We start from the raw sequence: 25,619 nt of genomic DNA on the forward strand, positions 1-25,619 counted from the left end.
AGGTTGACCACGGTTGGCACCCGTCCTCCATCTTAATTCTACAGGTGTGGGAAAGAATTCAAAATTAATTCAAAAAGTGTTAGGGAAAGATCTTTGCAGCTGATTGGATGGGTCTCCGAGTTGGGTCGGGTCTGTGCATTGGATGGAGATCATGGAATGTCTCCATTTAATGGATCTACATCTGGCCTCATAAATCAAATCTCGACAAGTCCTGTCAAGGAATAAATGGATAAAATATGGATCTGAAGCTGATGGATGCGTTTCGGATTTCTTCGAGCTTCAGACTTTGCTACTGAACAGAGACCGTGTTAAAGAAAGGGTTTTCTTTGTCACGGTATCTGCTCTATTTGTGGTTAATCAGTCTTGTACACGGTTGCCAGTATGTAGGAGGTCTTAATTTTCTGTCTATAGTAGCAGACTTGGAAATAAATGCTTTTAATGGAAGGAAAATTGAAAGTTCTAACACCAAATTTTCCGTTTGCAGACTAAGCCTCTTTAATGTTGAAAACAGACATTTTAAAAATTAATTACACAGCAGAAATCTTACATAATCAGTTTTCCTCATGGTCTCTTCTCAGGAAGAGTAAGATATTGTTTAGTCGAGTCTTATTTCCTATTTTCACATCCCTCTCGGTATGTAAATACTGGACACTTTCCTGTAGATGATTTTGTTTAGTCTCTTTTTGTATTGAAGGTCTCGTCTTGCTCATAACTGAGAAGTACCCGAGATAGTTTTAAAACAGCCATAAGTGCATCGTGTAGAGCAGTGGTTTTCAACTGGTCGGTCGGTAGGATTGCGGACACCTGGAAAAAGTTATGCTAAATGCAATTGATAAAATAAATAGGCTTAACAACCTTTCAAAGAGAGGAGAAAAATCTTCTCATATATTTTGTTCTTTGCGTAAAAGGCTGTGTCCAATCAAACTCACCAGAAAAAAACATGACCCGGAATTTATGGAATTTGAGTTCACTTACAGTGAGGATAAAATTCAAGGTTTCAATTTTAAACAAAAAAATATTTTGGGTTCCCACTTCATGTCCAATTCTAAATAGCGTCTTCAAAAAAAAACACTGATGTAGACCTGACTGAAGAAGTTTCATGACGCCACTAGCAAAATTTTAGGGTTTGTTAAGTTTTAGACATAAGTTAATGGTTAGTGGGCCACTGAAGAGGTTCTTAAAAGCATTACGTGAAAATTCTAAAAATTTCCTAACTTTTTTCCCAATATTTCCCCCCCACTATTTTCCAAACATGGTACTCTATAAACTACAATAACATCAATCATCTCATCCTGACACTTTGACTTTCAACTTAACCTTCAAACTTGGGTTCCTCTCAGCTTCAAATCCATTGTTTCATTTAATTATTGTAAATATTTTTTTAAAGAAAATCAAAATCACATTTTATAAAAGATTTTGAGTAAATATTCCATCAACAAATTGGTTAATTCTTTAATTTCATATCTCATTATTGTGAATTACTGGATTTGAATCGGAGTGGATCCTGCCACTGATGTTATGAATTGTACTTTATATCCAAATGATTTCTTTATCTCAGATGCTAACTTCCTGTCTCTCAGCAGGGCGAGCCTGGAGCACAAGGACCACCGGGACCTCCTGGCCCCCCAGGGCCTTCGGGGACTCCTGGTCTAAATGGTGCAAGTGGGCCCCCGGTAAATCTCACTTTATTATCTCATACTATTTGATGTTTTACAGAAAGTTTTCTGTGATTGGTAGGTTTAGGTGACCAAATATACCGTTTATACAGTATAAAAATGTGTGTGTGTGTGCATTTTAACTATCTACCTACTCTTTTTTTTGGCAAAGGGTAAACCCGGAGAACCTGGAAAACCTGGAAAAGACCCAAGGGTGAGTATTCGAATACATGCATTGTCATCCTTACCTTCCTAGCACGGATACTCAACATCAGAAATCTATAATGCTTCAAACTGAAATGTTGTTTCTTTTTCTTTGATTTTAGATGCTACCGGGGCTGAAGGTAAGCTTGAAAACCACACAGCTGTCCAGCTGCACAGCAATGATAGTATTTTCCACAGGCGAGCCATAAACAGGCTCACATGAAGTTCACACACAGTTCAGCAGCCTACAGGGTGGGTCCGCTCTCTCTTTGCCAGTACAGAAGGGGTGGATACGCCATAATTGATTAACCGTGTTGCTGTTGGATAAGTATGTATTTCCCCTGATCTGTTAATTGCCACTGAGTTTATACTGGGGAATATTAATTGTGCTCCATTTAGAAGCACTAGTCCCTTATAGGAGCGTACTTCAGCTCTCTATAAAGATTGCCTGCCGGTCTATATAAGAGCTGTAACTGGAGGCTTACTGCTTTGGACATCAAGTTCCCAATAAACGAATACCATTCTGCTTATAGCCCCTTTTAAACAAATTCTCGATAAAAGCCACAGAGCAAATAGGTCTTGGATGGATATTTGATTGTTTTTTATTTTTATTATTTTTATAGGGTGAACCCGGTGTACCTGGACATAAGGTGAGTGTGTCCATCAAAGTTCACGAGTAAACATTTATTGTTTGTGTTATCCGAAAAGCCATTTTTTAAATCCCACATCAACTAGAAATTTGGCGCAGATGCTGATTGCTTAAACAAAACGGATCCTCCTCCTCAGAGGAACCTTCAGGAATTAAGCAGAATGACGTATCAATTAATCATTCGGCAGAGTGATTGAAAACCTCTAAGTTGCAGGGCAGAGCCCTGAATGTTAGTCTTATTAATCGCTATGCTAGATGAAAAGTTTGAAACTTGGAGAAAGAAGCTTGGCACGTCATGCTAGACCATGGATAAAATATTAGTGGATTAGAAAGAACACAATTCATCTGGTCGAACTCTACCATTTGCTTCCTGCATGGCCTTTTTTTCTCTAACTGATTTTTTCCTTATCTCTCAGGGTGATCGTGGTGAAGGAGGTCCAAGTGGACCTGAAGGCCCCAAGGTAAGAATCTGTAACCTTTGACTGGTTTAAGCAGCTTAAATAATTAACCCGCTCCACAGGTCACCCATCACTTCTGGGTCAACCCATTACATAATCCCATACATCAGATTGACAGCCCCCTTTGAGTCTAATTCCTGTTGTTTTGTCAATCCATGTCTTGAAGTTTGGGTGCAGAGAAAGGCGTATTCAAATTGCATGCTTTATTTAATCAGGCCTCCAACAGAAGAGAGTGGGATTTCATCTTAAAGTGTCATTAGGTGTGACATCAGATACCCAAAACATATAGTTTTGATTAAGGCAGTGGGACGGCACCTTTATTGGTTGAGTTTAAATACCATTGGAGCACTAGAGGATTTAGACAAAGTATCGGCTGATAACAGCATCTGTTTGGGGTTTTACTGTCTTCCCCTTCAGCAATGTGCTTAACTCTAAAGTCATTGAGTGCATTATCCCTGAGGTAATGAAAGATTGAATCAAGATAGTAGATGGGGCTTAGTGTAATGCCTCCTATTCTTACAAAGGCTGGATTTATTTGAACCTAAATATAGGAAAAACAGTAATAGTGTGAAATATACTTACAATTTAGAATAGCTGTTTTCTATTTTAATATATTTTAAAATGCAATTTATTCCTGTGATGGCAAAGTTGAATTTTCAGTAGCCATTACTCCAGTCTTCAGTGTCACATGATCCTTTAGAAACATTTATTATAATCAGCAATGCTAAAAAGAGTTTTATTAAGTGCTTCTTAATATTTTATTTGAAACCGTGATACATTTTTTCAGGATTCTTAGATAAGAATTTATTTGAAATAGAAGTATTTTGTTACTTTACAAATGTCCGTACTGTCACTTTTGATTAATTTAATGCACACTTGCTGAGTATGTAACCATATATTGTAGAGAAAACTATCTTTTGGTCTTTTTTTTCTTTCTTGAATACTTGCGTGCACACAATCAATCTTTCCACACTTGTTTCCAGAATAGCACAGAACAGTGGGTCAAACAGCTTAGCCTATGTGAAGTTACAAGTGCATTGATTGACACTTTGTGAGGGATACATGTTGGCACAAAAACCACATATAATTTTTTCCATGTGAAATTGGATTTGCTTTGCTTTGAAACAACCTATATAGTTCGCAATCTTGGATTTGTGTTTCGCTTTTACCCGTGGGAACTCTGGAACAACCTGCATATCGATTCCCATCCAATCTACCTTAGTGAACTTGAGCTTTCTTCCATCCGCCACATAGTTCATGTCCAACACACGCACCCAGTCAATATCTAAAGCTAGATTGATAGTAAGCATGTCACACAGTGAGCTTATGGAAAATTCCTCTATTCTAGAGTTAGACTGAAGTAGCTTTGTGTTTGTCACGTTTATGTTCACTTTTTTAAACTTAGCTCAGGTGAAATGTTTTGTGCTACTGCAGAGAAGCAGTTATTTTGCACAACTGCACCACCTTCTGGATACTGGCAAGTGTTGCGCTCATAAAAACTCAGAAAACCAAAGATTTATGAAGGCAGCTCAAAATGCATTCTACCCTGTGTGGTGAGGTTGTCTCCTGTCAGGCCTCTCGTTTCTATTCAGAAAAGAGATGTCTTTACATTCGTCTTTGAGAGAGGCAAAGGGCCAAGTCAATGGCTTTACAATTAAAAGGTTCAAATCAGAGGAGACATGTTATCCGGCACATTACCAACGCCATTAATCAACAGCGGACTTTGTCTTCCTCCCTCGAGACTTTATTTCTGAAAAATTACTGTCTGTCGCCTTCATGGTTGTTTAGTTGTTTACTCAGCACAGCCAAACCATACGCCATTGAATAGCACAGAAAAGAAATGTTTGTTCAAATAATTCCTCCACTAAACAGGAGACTGAACTGGTTGTTTAGATAAATTATGTCATGGACTGAAACTGTTGTCCTGTTGCTGTCATAGATGTAAATTAGTTGCAAATTAGTTGTTTTGGGCTGAGGAAAAGTTTATTTTGCATTTCATAGCATATTGATCACTTTATTTGCTTTGTTTCTTTTTAGGGAATTAAAGGAGACGAAGGACTGAAGGTAAGAAACACATTTGGTTCTGCTTGCTATTTTTTTAAAATAATGTTGAATGTTGAAATACTTTCAGCGGTAAGTAAAAAATTCGTAAGTTGATCAACTCCATAAAGTGTAAACACTGTCTTTATGGTGCTATCAAAACATTAATCTGTTTGATTTCGACCAGCTCAACATGGCAACATTGACTCAACCAATAACATGGGATTGGGGGAGGGGCTAACTGTTTGTTTAACCAATGGCGGACGAACTTGTAATTGCGTGTGGTGACACATAATTTGCACACTTGACTTCACCTTTACATATTTCGTTGTTGTTGTTGTTGTTGTTGTTCTGTGTATGCAAATCTTATATTTGTATTCAGTTTTGATTATCATATCATCTTTGTGGTTTATTAAAGTGGAAACACTTTACAGTAAGGTCTCATTTGTGAATTTAATTAAGGTTGAAGCTAAACTTTCCCTCCATGAACTGATTTGACACCCCCGGCTAAAGCATCTTGAAGGAGCAATATAGAGAATAGAGAGTAAATCTAAACATCTAAAGATTTATGTTTGTATAACTGTATCACATGTCTGAGGCATTTGCTCCTACTGAAGACATGCATCTGCTGGAGTGATTACACTGTTTCTCACTGGGGAGGTTTTGGCCTGTAAAGAGGAGTGGGACGCACGTAAAGTTTACACCTGCTGATACACAAATAGTCCCTACAGGATTCAGCTATCCAGACTGTCTAACTGCTTAATGCTGAATGTTGTCCTCTAAAGCCAGCAGTGATAGACAGCCTCACTGAACTCATCTGCGTAAGATGGATGAGTTGGAAGATGGATGGATTTAATAGATCAAAATAAAATACAAGATACTGCGTGGAAATTTTTTTATCAAAATAAATATTTTCATTTGAAAATAAACAAAATACGTGTAAATTAGGCCATTCCGTGAGGTATCACTATTAGGCTGAAATTTATCTGGACCTATTCTGATTCTGAATGCAAAGAACATTTTACAGCTGCTTAGAAACTTTGGTTTCATTTCACCCACCTCTTCCCTTCCCCTAAGTTATTACTTTTTTTAAATGTATTTTTCAATGATAGCTAGTGAACTCGCCAATTATAGACAAGCTGGCTGATGATTAGTTTTCATTTCCTTACTGTTGATGTGCATTTCATTGGCGAGGAGTATCCTAGATAACTTAATATGGTGATATTTTACAATAAGGTTCATTAGTTAGCATTAGTTAACTACCTTTGTTAACATGAATGAACAATACTTCTTCAGAATTTATTAATTTCAACATTTACTAATACGTTATTAAAATCAAAGGTTGTATTTGTTAACATTATTTAGTGCACTGTGAGCTAACATGAACAAACAATGAACAGCTGAATTTGTATTCACTAACATTAACAAAGATTAATAAATACTGTAACAAATGTTTTGCTCATTGTTAGTTCATGTTAGTTAATACAATGTAACTATAATACTAATACTTTAATTCTAATGTTAAATAATGAACCTTATTGTAAAGTGTTACCCTTAATATTTTAAAGGACATTAAATAATAGTTGACAGCAATTATTGGATTTTTGCAACAAGTAGAATTAAACATCAGATTCCATAGGCTAGACATCTTATGTGAACTCTCTGTCCCACCGAACTCCTTTACAAGCCTGAGTTTGATGGAATTTTCATTTCCTCTGCACATCCTCTGCTCCCCCCTACGTCTGTCTCAGGACCACCCTAGAGCCCTATAGTCAAACGTCCTGATGCTCACAGGATCAGAGGCTTACTTTAGATCATCATCCTTATTGATTTATCGTTTCTGGCTTCTTTATTTGGATTGTGCCAGTAGAAAACACTTTCTCATCTCATGGTTTTGTTTGGGATTACACAATCCCATGTCTGCATATGTTCTCCAGTTGGCTTCCAGGAGTTTGTGTGTATTTGTGGTGTACAGATTGTTTTGATCTGCTGAAGATGTTCCCATCTGTGCATTTGTGTAGGGCGAACGAGGGACGGATGGGCAAACAGGAGAGAAGGTACTCTGAGCCTGAGAAATGTAGTTTGTAGTGCATTTAACTTTTGGTGTGTGTATGAATATCATGATATTCGCATGGCATTGCATGATCAGCAATGTTCTCAAACCTCTTGGATATAGACTTGCAACACGATATAAGAGACTTGAGATTGAGAACTAAAGTGGACAGGAAGTTTTTAGTGAACAACGTCTTAAATTCTGGTCTGTTCGTTCATTCATTTTCGGGTCTCTTCTAAATGTACATTCTTATAAGTCATCCACCTTCACTGACGTGTGCACCACTGGTAGACACCAGCTTATGTTACTAAAGTGAGGACTCGCAAGGGCTGAGGGCAGGACATATGCTTTGCAACTGAAACCAGGATGCGCACAAAGACATATGACTCGGTACCGGAGTCATGCTGGGAGACCAGAGGGATTGCACGCTAAGAGAAAAACAGGCCGCTAGCTCGAGACATTCCCTCCTTCCTTCATCTGATCACCTGTGCATCTGATTTACAGGCTTCTAAACCTGCTGTTTGTGGAGAGTCCCCTGTTACACACAGCTTGATGGACTTAGCACACTTATTTTTGCTACCTGCCGTTGTCCCTGCCAAACACATGCTGCCATACTCTTCGATTGTTAGGTCTGTTGTCATGACAGTGCTTTGTGTTTCTCTATTTGAGCGGTCTGTTTAAGTATGAATCTTTTCATCATCAGACTCAGAAGATGTGCCAGCTGGGAAACTGACAGATGAATAAGCACATCTGCTGCAGTGCTATATTTAGTATTTTTTTATACATTTATATACATATACAACTTGATCAGCGCCTCTAATTGAATGCAGAAAGAGTTTTTTGCGTGAGTTTGGGATATGATTGAGGTCGCAGGCTTGGGACCGGGCTATTGCTTGTTTGAATATATCATTGAGGGATTTACGTGTAGTTGCTATATGAATATCCTTTGACACTGTGCTCCTTAACACAACACTGTATGTAACAAATTAAAAACGAACCAGAAAGTGGTACTTGCATGTTTTATTGGACGTAGTAGTTCTAATAGTTCCATGATATTCTTTGAAATACCTTGAAATGTAAATAACATTATAGGCTATCATTCAAAATGTTTTTTAAAGAAGCATTTATAATACAGTAAAAGCAGTAATATTGTGAAATATTACTACAATTTAAAGTAACTGATTTCTATTTTAATATCCTGTGATGATAAAGCTGAATTTTCAGCATCATTATTCCAGTCTTCAGTGTCACATGATCCTTCAGAAATCGTTCTGATATACTGATTTGGTGCACAAAAAAACATTTATTTGCAGGATATTTTTTTGGGAAGTTGTGAATTTTTTTTTGTTGAGATTCTTTAATGAGCAAAAAAGTTCAAAAGAACAGCATTTATTTGAAATAGAAATCTTTAGTAACATTATAAATGTCTTTACTGACACTTTTGATCAATTAATGTATCCTTGCTTCATAAACGTATTAAGCAATTTAAGAACATTTGAACATAACTATGTTTAGTGTACATAAATATAGTACTATGGTAATAATCAAAGTTTTGGACAAACCTATATACAATTCAAAATAAAAAGTGACCAAAATTCTTAAACAAAACTGTTTCTTGTAACTATATTTGAACTTAATCTTTGTCTAGATTCCAGCTTTACTCACTATGTTCATTCTCACAACTGACTTCATGAGGTGCATCCTGGGATACTTTGCAAACTGTATCGAAGTAGTTCACACGTGCAATATGATGATGACAGTAAAATTTAAAAAAGTTAGTTTCATATGTTGGCACAAATTATGTTTGTCTAGATAACTCATTTCAAGCATTTTAGCATAACAATGAGAAAGAGATTAAAACCAGTGTGTTCAAACTTTGAACTAGTATTATATTAACAATGTGTACCATCACTTTCTATCGTACCGACACATCTCCTTTTTGTAGGGAAACTGCTGTCTTCCATCAAAAACATCTGTCTTTCTCATTAATAGGCAGTACTAGGTTTTGTGTCATGAAAGCCAGTGGAAATTTATGAGATAAAAAGGAGATAAGCAAACGCTAAATTTACTCCTTTTACTCCTGCAGCCAACAGTGGGTGAGCCTCATCTGTATTAAGTGAGGCTGCTAAAGACTGTCTGCATTTCCCTCCAACTGGAAGAAATGGAACACACATTTACAGAAACAATCAAACGTGCACACACACACAGAGTAAAAGACAGATGTACACCCACGTAACGCGTGTTGTCCCTCTGCCATTAGACTCTTATGTCAAGTAGGAATAAGAGATGATGGCGTGACATGAATTTAAAGAACCCCCCAGTGAAGTGGACCTCCAAGATCAAATGAGAGCCGCTTTGTTTCTTTCTCTTTGACATTGGCTCTCAAAACTTCTCAGTTACACGCTCCCCTCCAGACCGAGATTGCTAAAATAGAGAGCCCAAGGGCTATTAAAGCAATAAGTCAGAAGAAGCCATGCATTACAGTGATTTTTACTAGGTTTTTAGGCACTACATAAATGAAGTTGTACTGAGCACTTTTTTATTGTTTAAACATAAATCCAACATAAAACAAGAACATTAAAAAAGAATTGTTCTGCAAAACAGACAGTCCTGTCCCAAACTCAGGTCATTGGCTGGCGTGAGTCTGCCACACCCAATCAGAATGTTCAATCAAACAGATTGCCATTACGCTTGGTGCTGCTAGTGCCTCAAAAATCACACACTGTGTCTTTAAAAGTCATAACTGAATTTTTAATATTGTTTTTCTCTTCAAACAAGCATTCTTTGTGTCTCAAAGAACTTGAGCAGTTCATGATGCATGTCTATATATAAATGGAAATTATTAGGTTTATTTTGGAAATTCCTTTCACCCGTCTTCCCTTTATACCTTGGGCAAAGCACGTATACCAAGCTCTCGTATTTCATAGGAGCCAAAGTAAGTCATTACTTATTATGAACTGTCCTGAAGGAATCAAGTTTGTCAGCAAAGATTGCAGCCACTTCTTCTCAGTGCTGATGACTGTTCTCTTCACCTTCCCAGAGTGCCCCTCAACTCCAAAGGCTCCGTCCTCATCATTTTTAGCCTGAAGATTAGCACTCCCATAAATCACTTGCAGCCTGTGTCAGTCCACACACTAGCCTCTGCCCCACCAAGTGTTCCTCACTCTAAAATAGAAGCAGACGCGGTAGAATGAGACATGACGATGGGCAGCAGGGCCTAATGGAATGGTGTGAGTTGATTGGAAATGAAGAAGATCAAAGTCACTTCCTGTTTTCAGCAGGGGTCCAAGAAGTTTCTCTTTCATGATTAAAGTGATCAACCATCACTACATCGTTCCATTCCCTAAACGGGACGGGTGCATGCAGTCCGGACTCTTTCATCTACTGGGAACACGCATAAGCTCTCATACGGCTCTCTGCCTTGTCCAAACCCAACCGCCCTTTCTGGTCCCTGATTGGACGGTGTTTATGAAAGCAGCTGAGTATGACAAGCAGTCTTGTCTCAAGCCCAAAAGCACACCAGACCAGAGTGCCTTGGATCATTAATACCCTCTCAAAATGCGCACGTGGCGTCTGTCTCTCTTGATAACCTGCAACCCTCTCCAAGGTCTGACCACTGCACCTGTCAAAGCGGGTTATGCCAAGCTAGGCTCTGCCATCTGCCCTCTGCTCAGACTCACTGGAGTCTTCATGCCATCTTTGACCTCTGCCCTCGACTGCCTGTTGTCTGACCGCCAGTCTTCGAATGTCATGCGTTGTTTTCTGGACATGTTGTAAAATGCTTCCCTTGTGGCACTGCCGTGTAATGTAATGATTGAGGACTGACTAATCTACCTGTTTGTTTGTGTGTTTGATAAACCTACTAAAGAATCCAGCTTGGTTTCCATACTGGTCAAAGCCGGTTTATGCTGATTAGGTGTGCTTTGTCTAGCTGATTGACCAGTGCGGTGTTGCTGGTTTACTGTGTTGGGAAAACTTTGCTTTTAAATGCAACACATTACTATGTTGCTTTAATTATTATAGAAAGTAATTGTGTTAATTTGCTACTTTTTGGTGGAAAATGGTGTGTTAATATTGCCTTACTTTTTCTCACTGTCAGCTGACTGAAAATCTCTTTCCTCCAGTGGAAGTTCTTGGCTTACAGTCATCTTTTACATTAGAAATACATTGGAAATATTTTGACATTTTGAGAACATAAATCTCAGGTTTTTGGTGTAAATTTAACAAGTAACGGTACGGTCACTTTTACACTTGTTCACTGTTGAAATAGTCATTGCAGTCGAAATCTGCACTATCAGGTATTTCGCTTGAGGGCGAAAGATTTCCCAACACAGATTTCACATCTGGTTCAATTTGGTCGCACGCTTTGACCAACAGAAAGCTGCTTGGTTTGAAAGTGACTTCTGTGTGAGGTGTGCTTCATGCATCGCTAGATTCACTACACTGTTGACAATTTACCAAAACATTACTTAATTAATGTGTCTAATTGACACGTTACAAGTCCCAACACTGCCAGCACACAGAGCACAACTTGCAATACAGTGGTGAGCAGATGTGCTGGGCAATTCTGGTTTGTCATCATGTCTAACAATCTGCTGAAGCAAAAGTCTTTCAGTGGTGTTTTGCTTGTGTTATGAGTGCAATCTTTGGTTTTGGCTTGTGAATGTGCGACTGCTTAAGTATTGAAATGATGAGTAATTGTTGATGATTTTGCAGGGTGAGCTAGGGATGCCTGGAATGCCTGGGAAACAAGGAGTGAAGGTAGTTCACTTCTACTGCAGCCTATATCTAACCCCATTCCCTTTTACCCATGATCCCCAGCCTTTTACAAAGCACTATCCTTTTTTCCCAGAACCTTGTATGCTCTTTCAGAAGCATTCCATTGCTAAAATGCTCCTTTGAGAGCTCAATCTTATCTGTTATGATTTTATGTAGAACTGCTTTCACACCAAAGGCGATTAATAATTCATTATTACACGGCTCTGTGGAATACTCGATTCTGATTGGTCAATCGCGCCATCCAGCGGTATGTTATTCCCAGATAACAAACGCTGAAAACCGATAACACAGGCTCATCCGGGTTACTGAAGTCAGCAGCGCTATACGCTTGCTAGGAACGGTTTTTCTTCGTGGAAGTTTTGCATTTGGTGAGCAAATAAAATATTAAAACTCAGTCAAATCAATATTTTGTGTACAGTTCTTAAATTATGCCATCCAGTATCGTGGACTCGCTCTCTCTTGTTTCATACAAACGCAGCTGCTGCCATTTTGTGACTGTTGTTTTGTACACTGTTGGATTATAAAACACAAACAGGTACAATTTTAAAACAGTTTAATCTGAAATCAATATCTCTTATCTCCATAATTATTCATGTGTCGAAATGCTGTGTAATAAGTGGTATGACTGTTTACCGTAGCTCTTAAATGTCCGTCTAGTTTGAACTTGCCGCGCTAGCAACTGCTCTCTCCGCGGAAGCTTTGCGTTTAAAGACCTAATAAAATAGTTCAACTCAGATCAATATTTCGTGTCTAATTATTTACCTACTTGGCAAGCAGCCGTTTAATAAGCGGGATAATATACATCCAGCCGGCTGTTATCTCAGAATAAACCCCTTCAGGCTGATGCAAGACCGCTTCACGTCGGGGTCTTCTTTACTCTGTCGGGGGTTTATTCTGAGATAACAACCGGCTGGATGTACATTATCCCTTACTTATACAGGCACGCCACATCTAACCGTCTCACCTTCTGACACTGTAAAGTGGCGTCTGAGACTTGAGGAGGGAGATGGCAGGAGAAAGACTGATGGTGCCACAAGCAGTCAGATCCCCCAGTCACCCTCGACCCCAGTGGGTTGAGTGTCCTCATGCAGCCACAGCTGTGTCTGTAAATCACTGCCTTCATGTCTGCTCATTAGTCTGAGATAACAGACATGAATTAAATAACTGTCATGTGCTCTTTACTATTAATAACAAACCAATTGTAGGGGGGTGGCTCATTGCGGCACTGCTAGTGATCAGCTATGCGTGCCTGGAGAGCACAAACTTCGACATACAAATCTAAATATTGATTCCAGCATGTGCTTTCTAATTGCTTCAATAGAGATTATGACATCTGATAGAGATAGACCATTGGGGCTTTACGATAGATGTAAACAGTGTTTGGCTAAATAATTACAGAAAATAATCTTCAGTTGAAATTAAGAATGACTTTTTCAGGCAAAATATACAGTATGATGTTGATTTTCAAAGGTCAGCATTTGAGGATGTGTTTCGCTCTTTTCTCACTGTTTTCCTTTTCTTTCTTTCTCTAATTTTCTAATGTTGACATCTTGCACTCTTAAGGGAGAGCCTGGTTTCCCAGGCGTCCCTGGACGAAAGGTAAAGGCCTTGTTTGGTGTGGCTGGATCTGTAACACATTTGTTGAGCATATGAAATTCTTAAAGAAATGTTTCTGTCACTATGAAGGGTCAGGCTGGTATTTCTGGTATCCCTGGAAAACGGGGCTACAAGGTACACTTGAATGTGCGCTGTGGTTATGTCTTGCATAAGTGCTTGTTCTGACAATATTGAGGGTGAATTTTACTCACCCCTTTTGCAGTTTCAAACCTGAATGACTGTTTTTTTCCCCATGGAACACAATGATAATTTTTTTACGATTTTTGGCTATTCTTTTGAGTTTAATGATTTTGTTAAGCTTCAAAATGACAAAATAAAGCATCATAAAAGTGACCATACAACTTATGCACCTTATTCGTAAGTGTTAATTTAGTGTTAAATCATATTTTTAATTTGAAAAAAGTTTTAATTTTCATTTTGTTGTGTGCCATTTTATTATATGTTTCTATTTAGTGTTAAGCTCGTTTAAGTTTTATTTTATTTCAGCTTTATTTCAAATAGGGGAGGGGAGGCCTTTAATGCTTTTTTTTGTTCCACAGAAAAAAAGAAAGCCATTTGGGTTTGGAATAAAAAGAGGCTGAATAAAAATAGCAGCATTTTATTTTTTTATGTTTTATAGTTTGAGTGAATTGCATTGATTTGACTTTAATTATACATGCATGTCTGAAAGACGTGTGAAGTGGTGAGCTGAATGTCTGCACTCAATGGTGTTTGTACACCTAGATTTATTGTTTGTGTTCCATTTGTTTTCATCTATGCACATGCAAATACAAACAATCATTACATCTGCATGGTTTACAGTGTTGCAACAAATGGAAGACAGTTTGTTTTAACATTTTTAAAAGTTGTGATAAATTAATAAATGCGTGTTTCTGCTAAACAGAAGCCCTACAAGGTGGCCTCATATCCTGTAGTCCATATTTGTTGTGGTGTCTGAAATAATTTCATCTAATGTGACCACACCTTTATCCTCGCTCCCTATGATTTTTTAAGGACCACATCTGTTGTGAATTAAATACGCTAACTCTAATGCTTCAAAAGCAAATGGGAACAAGATGCTTACACTAGAATGTTTATTACGCCTTCATTAAATAGAGCTGTGCTTTGAATCTTGAATCAGTCAAGTCATGGTTAACTCCTACATTTTTATTTATGGCCAGGGAGAAAAAGGCGATGCTAATGCTGCAGGAACTGGCATTAAAGGAGAACCAGGTACCCCAGGACAAGCTGGACCCAAGGTAGACAGCCCGCCTTCTCCACCAACTAGCTCTAAGTAGCCTTATATCTGCTGCTAAATTGCTTTCTTGGTGTGGCATGACATGCACCCAGTATCTGCTTACGGTTTAGTGAATTTCAGGTTCATTATTGCATGTCTTTTCACAGGGTGAGAAAGGTGATCAAGGCATAAAGGTGAGCAATTTTGACATTTTATTACCCAAAATGAGTGCTTGCTCATTGCAACTCTAAATGACCTAGTATCATTGTTATATTTTAAATACGTCTTTGGAGAACAATAGCACAAATTAATGCATTTTGCCTTGCAGGGTGAAACTGGCCAGGAAGGCCCATCTGGACCAAGGGTGAGTAGAGACCATGTGCACAGTGTAAGATTTGTCATTGACACGTGTGGTTGATATCAGAAGTAATGTTATATATTAATTGATTGATTGTTCTCCCATCACTCAACAGGGACCACCTGGTCCGACCGGGGAGCCAGGAAAAACTTTAATCAACAACAATGAAAATGTATGTCTTTATTTTTTATGCATACAAATGGTACTTTAATTATAATTTGGTCAATTTGCATATTCTCTTCCCTGCCTTGATGTAAAAGTTTCAATAGATTATTTTGTAATGTATGAAGGCACTAATTTAAATTTGTTTTTCAGGATATTCGCAATGTGCATTCAGTGGTAAGCGTCAATGGCCTTTTCTGTATTTGATGTATTGTTAGGAAACTGGATAACATTTTGTTTGAGTATCCGGCAAAAAAAAAACAAAAGAGATCCTGGAATATGGCCATGTAGCGTCTTCCTACATGGTTGTTTAAGAAATGAAAAGCTACACACTCCATCAATTAGGGTTAGAAGAACTGTTGCCAAACATATAAGATGCAAGAAACATAATAATAACTGCAATAACGATCCAGTCATAGACTCCTAAGCATTTGTATAAACAGATAAAAAGAGAACAACTTTCAGTGTTTATTTAAGCATCTATTTTTGTCATTTTAGGGCGCTCCTGGTCTACCTGGGCCTCCAGGGCTTCCTGGGACCCCCGGTTTGAAGGTAGCTGATCAACTTCTCTCATCTTTTATCCTTGATTTATAACATTGGGAGAATTTCATACTAAATTCTGGTTTGATTTGAGGAAGTATTTTAAGAAGCGACGTATCACTGTACTCCACCCTGTTCTTTTGCATTAAACATCACCTTTTTCCCCCTCAGGGTGACGTTGGACTTCCAGGCCCCCCTGGTCTTGATGGGGAAAAGGTAAATAATAATTAACATTTACTATAAATGAAACCTATTTTAGCCACTAATCTGTGAGTAGTCCTTTGGTGGATGTATTTACTCAGCTCTTGATCCTTTCTAATGCTGAGTGATTGCACCTGTTTACTTCTGTTTAGGGTCCAAGAGGAAAGCCAGGAGAACAGGGACCCATCGGCCCTCCTGGACTAGAGGGACCACGGGGAGAAGGAGGAGTCATGGGCTTCCCTGGCCCAAAAGGAGACAAGGGAGTCATGGGCCCCTCGGGATCACCTGTGAGTGACTGTAGTGGTCTGTCTGACTACACCTGAGCTGTAAAATAATCACAAGGGTCTTGTGTCCTTTAACTCCTGCATGAAACAATATTCTGATATTATGCAACGTATCATAATATTCAAATGATGTAAACATCATGTACTCTTATTGTTCAGATTGCCATTACCAAATTAAGCCAATATTTGTTTTTCTAGAAATTTCAATAAAAAAAAATAAAAAAAAATAGGCACCTCAATAAAACAACAGAATCATATTTCCAGAATTTCAATATCAATATTTCAATATTTCCAGAAGACAGTGTGTTTGGAATATTCTGAATTGCAAGAACATTGGAATATTCCAATAATTGTGGAGCATGTAAACATCTTTTTGAAATTAAAGGCTTAACCAGAAAATAGAACTTAATCAGAAAATGATTTGCATGTAAATTTGGTTTTGTTTCTTTGAGCAAGTGAGATCATCCTGAGTGCTTTTGAATTTTGAAAAGGTTTGTGGTGAGTGGGCAGCATTGCATCCTTAAAAGCCTACAATTTACTAATCATTTGTCCTATGTGTTGGATGTTAAGAATTAAAAGGTCTCTTGGTTGTGGACTTTGTTTTTAAGGATGCCCCCCCCCCCCCCCCAACTTGAGTTTTCTGTTCATTTTAATTGCTATTTCACATTCTTTCCTCATTCTGTAGGGTTTAGATGGCCCTACTGGAGAAAAGGGGGTTTCAGGGCCCCCTGGCCATATTGGATTGCCAGGCCCAATGGTATGCAATGGTGCCCCTCAATCAAACGTCATTGTTGAAAAGACAACACATGACTTTAGGGTGCAGTGTACTGTATTTCATCATGCCAGTTTTAATTCTGTTGAATGAATGGTAAAGTTGAATACTCCTTCTCCTTTTGCTTTTTCATAACGTCTTCAGGGTCAGAAAGGTGAACTTGGAGAGAAAGGAGATAAAGCAGAGCTGGTATGTTCCACATTTTTTTATCATTTGATTTGCACATTTTGGGGGTTTTAATGGGGTTTCAATAGACATCAGCTTAGCCTGTGGGTCTTCAAGGTTAGGAAATATTTAGAATTAAATATCTGAATGGTGACTCTCCTATCTGTGTTGTTTAAGGTCTATGGGCCTGCTGGGCCTCCAGGACCTGCAGGGCCAGTTGGGCCAATGGTGAGGGCATTGTCTACTCCATAAAAGCTTATGATAACAGCACACATATTACAGATGGATATGTGGGCCTAAGGAGCATCAGTGCATTTTATTTTTCATTTGATGGTGCATTTATATAGAGGAACTCATTTTAAACAACTCAAAATGTTTGAGTTTTAATGCTGATATGTCATATTTATTTTTTGTGCTTTTCAGGGAACTCCAGGTTTGTCAGGACCAAAGGTAAGTATCGCAGCCCAAGTCACTTTTATATTCCATTAACTAACTTTAAGGAATAGTTCACCCAAAAATAAAAATTCTGCAATCATTTTTTCTCACCCTCAAGTTGTTTTAACCCTGTATGAGTTTCTTTCTTCTGCTGAACACAAAATAAGATATTTTGAAGAATATGGGTAACCAAACAGTTAATGGGCCCCATTGACTTCCATAGTATGAAAAAAAAAATAATACTGTGGAGGTCAATGGGGCCTAATATTTGCTTACCCATATTCTTCTAAATATATTATTTTGTTTTCAGCAGAAGAAAGAAACTCATACAGATTTGTAGCAACTTGAGGGTGAGTAAATGATGACAGAATTTTTATTTTTGGGTGAACTATCCCTTTAAAATGAAAAGTTATGTGCCTTGCCATATGTTAAGCAAGACATTCAATCTTTTATGTTCTTTCTGGGTCAGGGAGAGCCAGGAATAGGCTTGAGAGGAGAGAAGGGATCACCTGGACAGAAAGGAGATAAAGGAGACAGGGGCCATCTGGGACTCCCTGTAAGTACATTTCTGATTATTATTATAATAATCTAGTGTTTATACTTTGCATGCATTGCAATAACAATTTAAGATAAAATAGCTGTCAGTTTCATCAAATCAATCCTTATGGTGAATTAATTATGAGTACGTCACATCAGTGATACCAGTGAGTAATTAATTTGATAATATTCAAACAATCTTGTCAGCTGAACCAAGATATTTTTGTCTTTCCTGAGTGCAGCATTAGTGGAAAAGCATGTTTTGTGTAAGGTTTGTGCTTTAGACCCGTTAATGCAAATATCATTGTGCTGCTATTTCATGTGTCTCTGTAACTAGATGTCATGGTTCATGGCTAAGTGTCACATTGCATGAATCAGTGGATCTCCACATTTGGCAATCATATACAAGTGCCATCATGTAATCATCTTGTCACATTGTTTTTTACATATTTTAATTGATTACCAACGAGTTCCTGATGGTTTCATATTACTGAAACTGACTGACATCCATGTAATTATTTCAAAATACTCTACGTGGTTTTTTATAAAATGTTTCCTCTCTGTTCGTTAAATAGCATGCTATAGGTTGTTACTGTGAATTTCAGGGGTCTTTTCCTGACTTCTGGTGTACATCTGTGGTGTCAAAGTCATTGATAAACTTGTTCTAGTCACATCATCAATGGCACAGTAACTCCTTTTAAACAAATAAGAGAAAGTGTTGAAAATGTCTTGAAAATCTTTAGAATGCACTGCAAAAAAAAACCTAATAATTTACCTAATTTTATCTAAGCATAAACCTCACACTGTTGATTTTTAAGAAAAGCAAAAACATGTTACCAATGTGGTAATTTTTTTTTTTTTAATTAGAGCCTTTCCAAGTAAATTTTACGTAAAATGAAAATTGTTTACAGATTTTTACTGGAAAACAAGATAAAATTCTGCTTAAGAATATGAAAAAACAATGATCCAAAGCTTTTTGTGTTGTGGAAGGGCTAATATTACCCAGTGTGCTCCTCTGTTCCATAACCTAGTGAGCTGCCTACCTACAGTAGACATCATTTTAAGGCATCATAGGTACACTCCTGCCACAAACACTTGGCTGCACCAATAACCTTAGATTTTTTGTTAGCTTAGCAAAATGCTATTATCAAAATAACAATAAAATTAAAATAAAGATATAGTTCTAAAATATAAAAGACTAGCAGAGTCCATACAACAAGTTTAACGGCACAGAGAAAATATATCGTTGAAATCTATTTCAGAACAATATTTTCCAGCTGATGAACATTGACAGCCAATCAGAATCCATCTGGCTTTAAAGCGGCAGACGACAAACCTGCAGTGCGCCGCTTAGAATAAACAGAACCATACCGTCGTCTGCTATCGTTATAGATATCTTTATAGTTATCGTTCTCGGTGTGATCAAGCCTTTAGCTTTAAGTCAACTCTCCTATGCAGAGATTGGAGCGCTATTTGTGTTGCTGCCTATGTATAGTGCTCCTATTCAGTCACTTATGAGGTTGCGTTTCAGTTTAACATGCCACCTTAGAAGGTAGTAGACGGCAGTGCAGCTTACTAGGTTTTGGAATCGAACAACTATTTACAAGTATTATTTTTAGTTTTAGCATCTCTTCTGGAATTTAAAACCCACCTGTTGTTATTTTATCACCTTTCATAGAGCTGAAAGGAATGATTGAAAACAGCATGCTATATTAAGGACCGGTTTAAGTCGTGTTCACTAGCAGTCACACTATAAGAAGCTAAAGTCACATTGAAAGGAGTTACTGCCCGTCTCTTACATGTCATCTTCAACATGTCACCCCTCCATCAAAACTAGTGTTGTTTTTATGTGGCACACAAGTCACTGCTTCACTCACCCACCCTCTCCTCCCCCCACACTTCTCCCCTCCCTCTCCACCACCTCCATCTCTCCTCTCGCTCTGTAACTCTTTACACACTGTCCAGGGGGCTCATGGTTTAGACGGCAGTCCTGGTCCAGTGGTGAGTGGCGCAAGACCCGTTCCCAACATCCACCCCTCTATTTCCATTCATCCCTCTCTCTTTTCCCCCTCCGCAGTCTGCCTGCTTCACTCTTTCTGTCTGTCTGCCTCTGCTTGAGCCGTTGCTTGCTTGTCTCCTGCGTTTGTGTCTTTTCTGTGTTGTCTAATGGTCAAGGCCTTGTTTAGATCTCTATTGAGGTTGCATCGGCATGAGTATGACTTTGATTTGACTTTGTCCCTAAGCCTGTTTGGCTGTTGCCTCTTGCTGTTTCCAGAGGTACCGCGCTCAGTTTATTTCTCAACCTGTCAACACACGAGTGAGTGAAGGGGAGCATGGCCAAACACTTATAAACATCTCGCTCGCTCTCTCTCTGAAACGCACTTTCTCTTTCTTTGAAAAGTACGTACTTAGTCCTCTACCAGTGAATAATCCCTTTGCATTTCATGCCGTCGCAGCCCTCTTTACCTTTATATATATATATACTCAAGCTCTGTTGACCTTTCGAAGGCTTAATTCCCTTCAAGCTTCGAGCTTTATTTCATTCCAAGACAAGCTTTGACCTTGTAATGTCATACCAGGAGAGAGCATGATGGGATGCGGCTGCATGAACAATGATTACAGTATGGCATACGACTGTACAAATGGCTGAGAAGCAAGACTCACGAAAAAGCAAGATGTCTAACAGCCCTTCTCTTGAATCCTCTCCAAGTCATGAGAGGAAAATGGAAGATGGATTCGCTGTTATATTTACTTGTGTGTCTGTTTATTTCCCCTTAGATCAACAAACTTTGGAGTTTTTTCCAGTTTGGACCTCAGATGACTGTTTTCAAACATACATAAGGAGTTTAAAACGGCTTTTATTCAACTCTGAAAAGTTTGTTGATCTATTGGTGCTCAACACTGACTAGTTTCTCTCCCTTTCTGACCTCGTCACCGAACGCCATCCCCTCTGTTGAAGCTCACGCCTGTCACTTTCTTTGTTCAAAGGGTCTGATAGGACCAGCAGGAGTGTCTGGGCCTGCAGGACCAAAAGGAGAAATGGTTAGTGCTCCCATCCTCATGACAATTGACCAAATGAAATATTTTTGAATGTACATCACAATTAATTGCATTATCTTATCACTGATTATATCAGTTGTTGAATTATTACATGCAAAATTGTAATGCAACAGTTTGCTCTGCTAATTCAACATCCCCTTGTCAACCTATCAAAAACATTCACTGATTGTATAAAGCTATAAAGTCCAGTGTAATACAGTTCAATATAATGTCTATGCATTGTTTTACTGTACAGGGGGAAAAGGGCGATATGGGAGTAGCAGGACCAATTGGGCCTCAAGGCATCCCAGTAAGTGCTGTACCAGAGCACAATTTAACATTTTAAATATTGTAACGTTTCCAAGTGCATTCAAATGAAAAATAGGCCATCATTAATGTCTCTCCCCCTTTCATTCAGGGTTTAGTAGGACCACCGGGATTAAAAGGAAATCGGGTAAGATTATAAATGCTTTCTTGATCGTAGTTTGTTTGCAGAATATGTTATTGTGACTTTGAAGGACAATAACATGAGTCCACTTTCTTAAAATAAAGGGATGGACGATATTTCTAAACCAGCATGAATCTGCCAAACTTTTAAGCATTAGCTACTGTTCATTTATTAATTTGTCATTATCAGTTATTATGCAGTATTTAGCCGGGCTCGGACTCGGACTCAGACAGAATCACAATTCTGACTTTATAACGTGCAATTTCGTCTGAGTCTTGTGAGATAAAAAGTCGCAATTACCTTTTTTATTTTTTATTCTGTGGCAGAAACAAGCCTCCATAGAGCCCGGCTTTATCGATTGTATTTGTTATGGAGGTTTTTTCAAAAACACAAGCAGAAGCATGCTGGGTGTAAGAAATTAGAATGGCTACTGCTCACTGCTAGAAAATATGTGTATGTTATATACAGTGGGGTCTAAAAGTCTGTGAAAATAAGAAATTAAAAATCTAAAATGAACAAACCTGGAAATAAATGTCTTAGGATTTTGACCAATTTAAAACGCAAAACGGTTAGGACAAATAATGAGGAAAAATGTACGTTTCTGCACTCTTTTTCAGTCATTATGGATCAGATGTCCTTGCTCTTTCTCAAATCATTCTGAATTGAGCATCAGATTTTATACACACACACACACACATAAATATTTATTCAATTGTAAGTCACATTGATATGTTAATAATTTAATTTGTATTTTATAAAATGTATTAAATATACAAAAATGCTAAACAGTCTTTTGGATGCCGCTGTATATGTTAATTGTTCATGATAGAATTGTTTAAACATATATTCTTACTCCAGAACTGTTTATTTGTCAGTCCTTTATATAAATATATTTGCAATTTATATATTTTAATCATTTATTTGCAGTATATTTAAAACACATTTCTGCATGATTAATGCAAAAACTGACCTATGATATAAACTGCTACGTTTGAAATGTTCTAAGAGTTATTATTATAAAAAGAAGTACATGTGAATTGACCATTGCTTTTCTGTGCTTTTCCTGTGCTTTCATCCTCCTAGACTGTATGCCTGTCTCCTATTAACACTAATTTCCTCAGTTACTCAGACTGAATGTCTCCCACCTTGAAAGTCAGGACATGTCAGTGCTCCTCCCAACATCCTCCACTGGTTTTGATAAATCTGTCAGTATGCTGCTGCTCAGCTCAGTGGAAGGTGCTGTGGAGGACCCTTGGACACGGTGCTGTTTTTACTCTTGTCCTTTCCTTGTCTTCCTCTCTTTTTTCCACAGGTCTTCCTATCCCCTTTTCCTCCCCCCGCACCCTAGCCTGTGTCCGTGGCTCTTTTTGCCGAGTCGGGCCGGGTCGTCCTCTCTGTCCCCCTCTCACTCCCTGGCCTCCTCCTGCTCCTCCTGCATCCTAATGTCGTAGCCTGGGTTAATACTCCTCCTCTTCCTCACCTCCTATACTTTTGTTCATATCCTTGACTTACCTCCCTACCAACCTGCATTGATTTTCTCCCAATTATGCTAATGCACAGAGTTCTTATTGTTCCACGAAAGCCACATCTGGATCTATTTTCAAAAGGCACATAACCAAGCAATGTTGGAAATGGCATTATGTCGGTGTAGAGCTCATTCTGACATCCTGATGAGAGTATTTAGGACTCCTGATGTGAGCCAAAAGTTCAGAAACAGTCTTAAGGAATCAGTATTCATCAAACAGGATTAGAAAATGAGCTCCATGTTGATTCATAATGTAATTTTTCCTTCCTCCATTAAGCGTTAGAATAACTATCATGATGAGGGCTGTTCGGAATGTTAGAACTCTGTATTAAAGCATAGAAAGATCCCATTTATATAGCTTAAATGTAATAGTTTCCTCCAAAGAACCCTTAAGCTTTGCGTACAGCCTTGAAGATAAATCATGAAACACTCTTAAAAGCAAAGCTGGTCTTAATTAGTATAGAATAGGGATGTTGATTAAACAGTTTTAGTGCCTCGTCAGCTTTTGTACATTAGCCTTTGTGATTTCATTTCATTGTTCTATATGGAATCAATCACAGATTGTCTACTTATTAGAGCCAACATTTGCTGCCAAGAATAATAAAAATATATTCCTTCCAAAGGTTTAGATGTAGGGATCAAAAATGATGTTCAGTCATCATCATAACCCATTACCTTTATTCAGCAAGGACGCATTAAATTGATCAAAAGTACCAGTAAAGAAACTTTTATAATGTCACAAAAGATTTCATTCTATTTCATTTATAAATGCTGTTCTTTTTCATGATTTCGACAAAAATATTAAGCAACACAACTGCTTTCAACAGTTGATAATAAATGTTTCTTGAGCAGCAAATCAGCATATTAATGATTTCTGAAGGATCATGTGACACTGAAGACTGGAGTAATGATGCTGAAAATTCAGCTTTGCATCACAGGATTGAATTGCATTTCAAAATAGAAAACTGTTATTTTAAATTCTAATAATATTTCACAGTATTACTGTTTTTACTGTATTTTTGATCAAATTAATGTGCCTTGGTGAGCATAATAGACTTCTTTTAAAAACATTAAAACATCTTACTGACCCCAAACTTTTGAATGGGAGTCTATGTAATTGAGGCTTAAAAATGAGGCTCCAAAGAGCATGACCTTTTCATAAGTCATTCGACTTATTTAACCTTATTTATTAATTTTAAAATATTTAGTAAATTTGCATTCAGTATTTTTTACACAAAGTTAGTAATACTTCAAAACAATATTTTTAAATCCCACACTAACCACACTGGCTGACCTCCTTTCTCCTTAACCCCTCCACTTACTCTCCTTAAATGATCCCAAAACTCATTGTAGCTCAATTCAAAAGCACATCTACTTTTAGAGTGTCTTATAGTTATTCTTAGTGATGGTGCTTTTCTTACAAGTACTGCTAGTAGACTAGGAGGTCTGACTTTTTTTCCGAATGCACTGTTGTTTGCAGGGGGAGAGGGGCAAGAAAGGCAACAGGGGGGCCAAAGGGGATAAGGGAGACCAAGGAGCCCCAGGATTAGATGCCCCGTGTCCGTTGGTATGTCTTTCGTTCAACGTGCAGCACTAAGGCAAAAGGAGACTTCACGAAAGCCACGTCTCCTTATGTCTTTGTGTAATAAACACTAACAACTGCCCAGAGGAGTTCTGGTCTAAGTCTTAGAATTACAATGTATATACATATAAAGAGACTTTGTGCTCATATATTACATAAAAACTATTGTAGATGGGGATTTGAATTAAAAATGACTATGCCCCAGAACTCTTAATGGGATTTTTGCTTTTCAGGATTAGGACTGACAGGAATTTGGTTCTGATGAACACAGTGGGATGGAGCCACTATTCAATAAATTATAGTTGAACTATGTGGAGTTTACATCCCTGTGGATGTGGTGAACAAAATCCTGTCAGTCTCAGGTCCGGTGTGCTCTGGACCAATCAGACGCTGGAACACAGCGGCCATTGTGGTTGTGTGGCTGGACGACAGGATGTTTATTTGATTGATTTCATAAACAGGGTTTCCGAGGCTTTAAAGGGGAGAAAGGTGAACCGGGGCTGCCAGGCCTGGACGGGCTTGATGCCCCGTGCGCTGTGGTATGCTGCTGTCTATCCCTTTCCTTATTCCGCATGCTTCCTGCCGCTCTGAAGCGAATGCTGCAGCATAGCCCATTCAGAATGGAGAACAAATGAAGAATAGAACAGAAAAAAAGCTTGCATGGCATCTCAGCATTAATATCTTTATTAAAGACTGCAGTTTTTAACTGCTTTTAACTGTTAACCAGAAATGGACCATCCATTTAAGGTATCTTTAGACTGTAGATTTATTGAAAGATTTATCTACCGGCTTTATTGAAAGTAGATTTATTTATTTGTATGTCTACAAACTTTCAAGGGGTCATGAATTCAGAAATAAATTTTTTTTCCTTGATCTTATGACAAGAAGTCATTGTACTAT

The 25,619-nt window shown here is 38.1% G+C and overlaps 1 protein-coding gene across 17 annotated transcripts in view; it reads left to right on the top strand.

Annotated features, from left to right (window-relative positions):
* The window catches only part of col13a1 (collagen, type XIII, alpha 1), a 113,729-nt gene that overhangs the window by 74,698 nt on the left and 13,412 nt on the right, over window positions 1–25,619 (top strand). For 9 of the 17 annotated variants that reach the window (XM_056248191.1, XM_056248198.1, XM_056248204.1 and 6 more), the window contains 24 exons: window positions 1,581–1,673; window positions 1,828–1,869; window positions 1,982–1,999; window positions 2,483–2,509; window positions 2,925–2,969; window positions 5,004–5,030; window positions 14,616–14,693; window positions 14,839–14,865; window positions 15,000–15,035; window positions 15,145–15,201; window positions 15,345–15,368; window positions 15,690–15,743; window positions 15,903–15,947; window positions 16,085–16,219; window positions 16,902–16,973; window positions 17,133–17,177; window positions 17,331–17,381; window positions 17,577–17,603; window positions 18,058–18,144; window positions 20,091–20,126; window positions 21,114–21,167; window positions 21,421–21,474; window positions 21,583–21,618; window positions 24,618–24,704. In XM_056248191.1, the coding sequence (XP_056104166.1) occupies window positions 1,581–1,673; window positions 1,828–1,869; window positions 1,982–1,999; window positions 2,483–2,509; window positions 2,925–2,969; window positions 5,004–5,030; window positions 14,616–14,693; window positions 14,839–14,865; window positions 15,000–15,035; window positions 15,145–15,201; window positions 15,345–15,368; window positions 15,690–15,743; window positions 15,903–15,947; window positions 16,085–16,219; window positions 16,902–16,973; window positions 17,133–17,177; window positions 17,331–17,381; window positions 17,577–17,603; window positions 18,058–18,144; window positions 20,091–20,126; window positions 21,114–21,167; window positions 21,421–21,474; window positions 21,583–21,618; window positions 24,618–24,704 (1,257 nt within the window). Of the gene's footprint in view, window positions 1–1,580; window positions 1,674–1,827; window positions 1,870–1,981; window positions 2,000–2,482; window positions 2,510–2,924; window positions 2,970–5,003; window positions 5,031–14,615; window positions 14,694–14,838; window positions 14,866–14,999; window positions 15,036–15,144; window positions 15,202–15,344; window positions 15,369–15,689; window positions 15,744–15,902; window positions 15,948–16,084; window positions 16,220–16,901; window positions 16,974–17,132; window positions 17,178–17,330; window positions 17,382–17,576; window positions 17,604–18,057; window positions 18,145–20,090; window positions 20,127–21,113; window positions 21,168–21,420; window positions 21,475–21,582; window positions 21,619–24,617; window positions 24,705–25,180; window positions 25,259–25,619 lie in introns of all 17 variants that reach the window. The other 8 variants (XM_056248193.1, XM_056248194.1, XM_056248197.1 and 5 more) reach the window with 5 other exon arrangements.

This window comes from Rhinichthys klamathensis, unplaced genomic scaffold, assembly GCF_029890125.1.
Source record: "Rhinichthys klamathensis goyatoka isolate OS25496 unplaced genomic scaffold, OSU_Roscu_1.1 h1tg000053l_1, whole genome shotgun sequence".
NCBI classification, from domain to species: domain Eukaryota; kingdom Metazoa; phylum Chordata; class Actinopteri; order Cypriniformes; family Leuciscidae; genus Rhinichthys; species Rhinichthys klamathensis.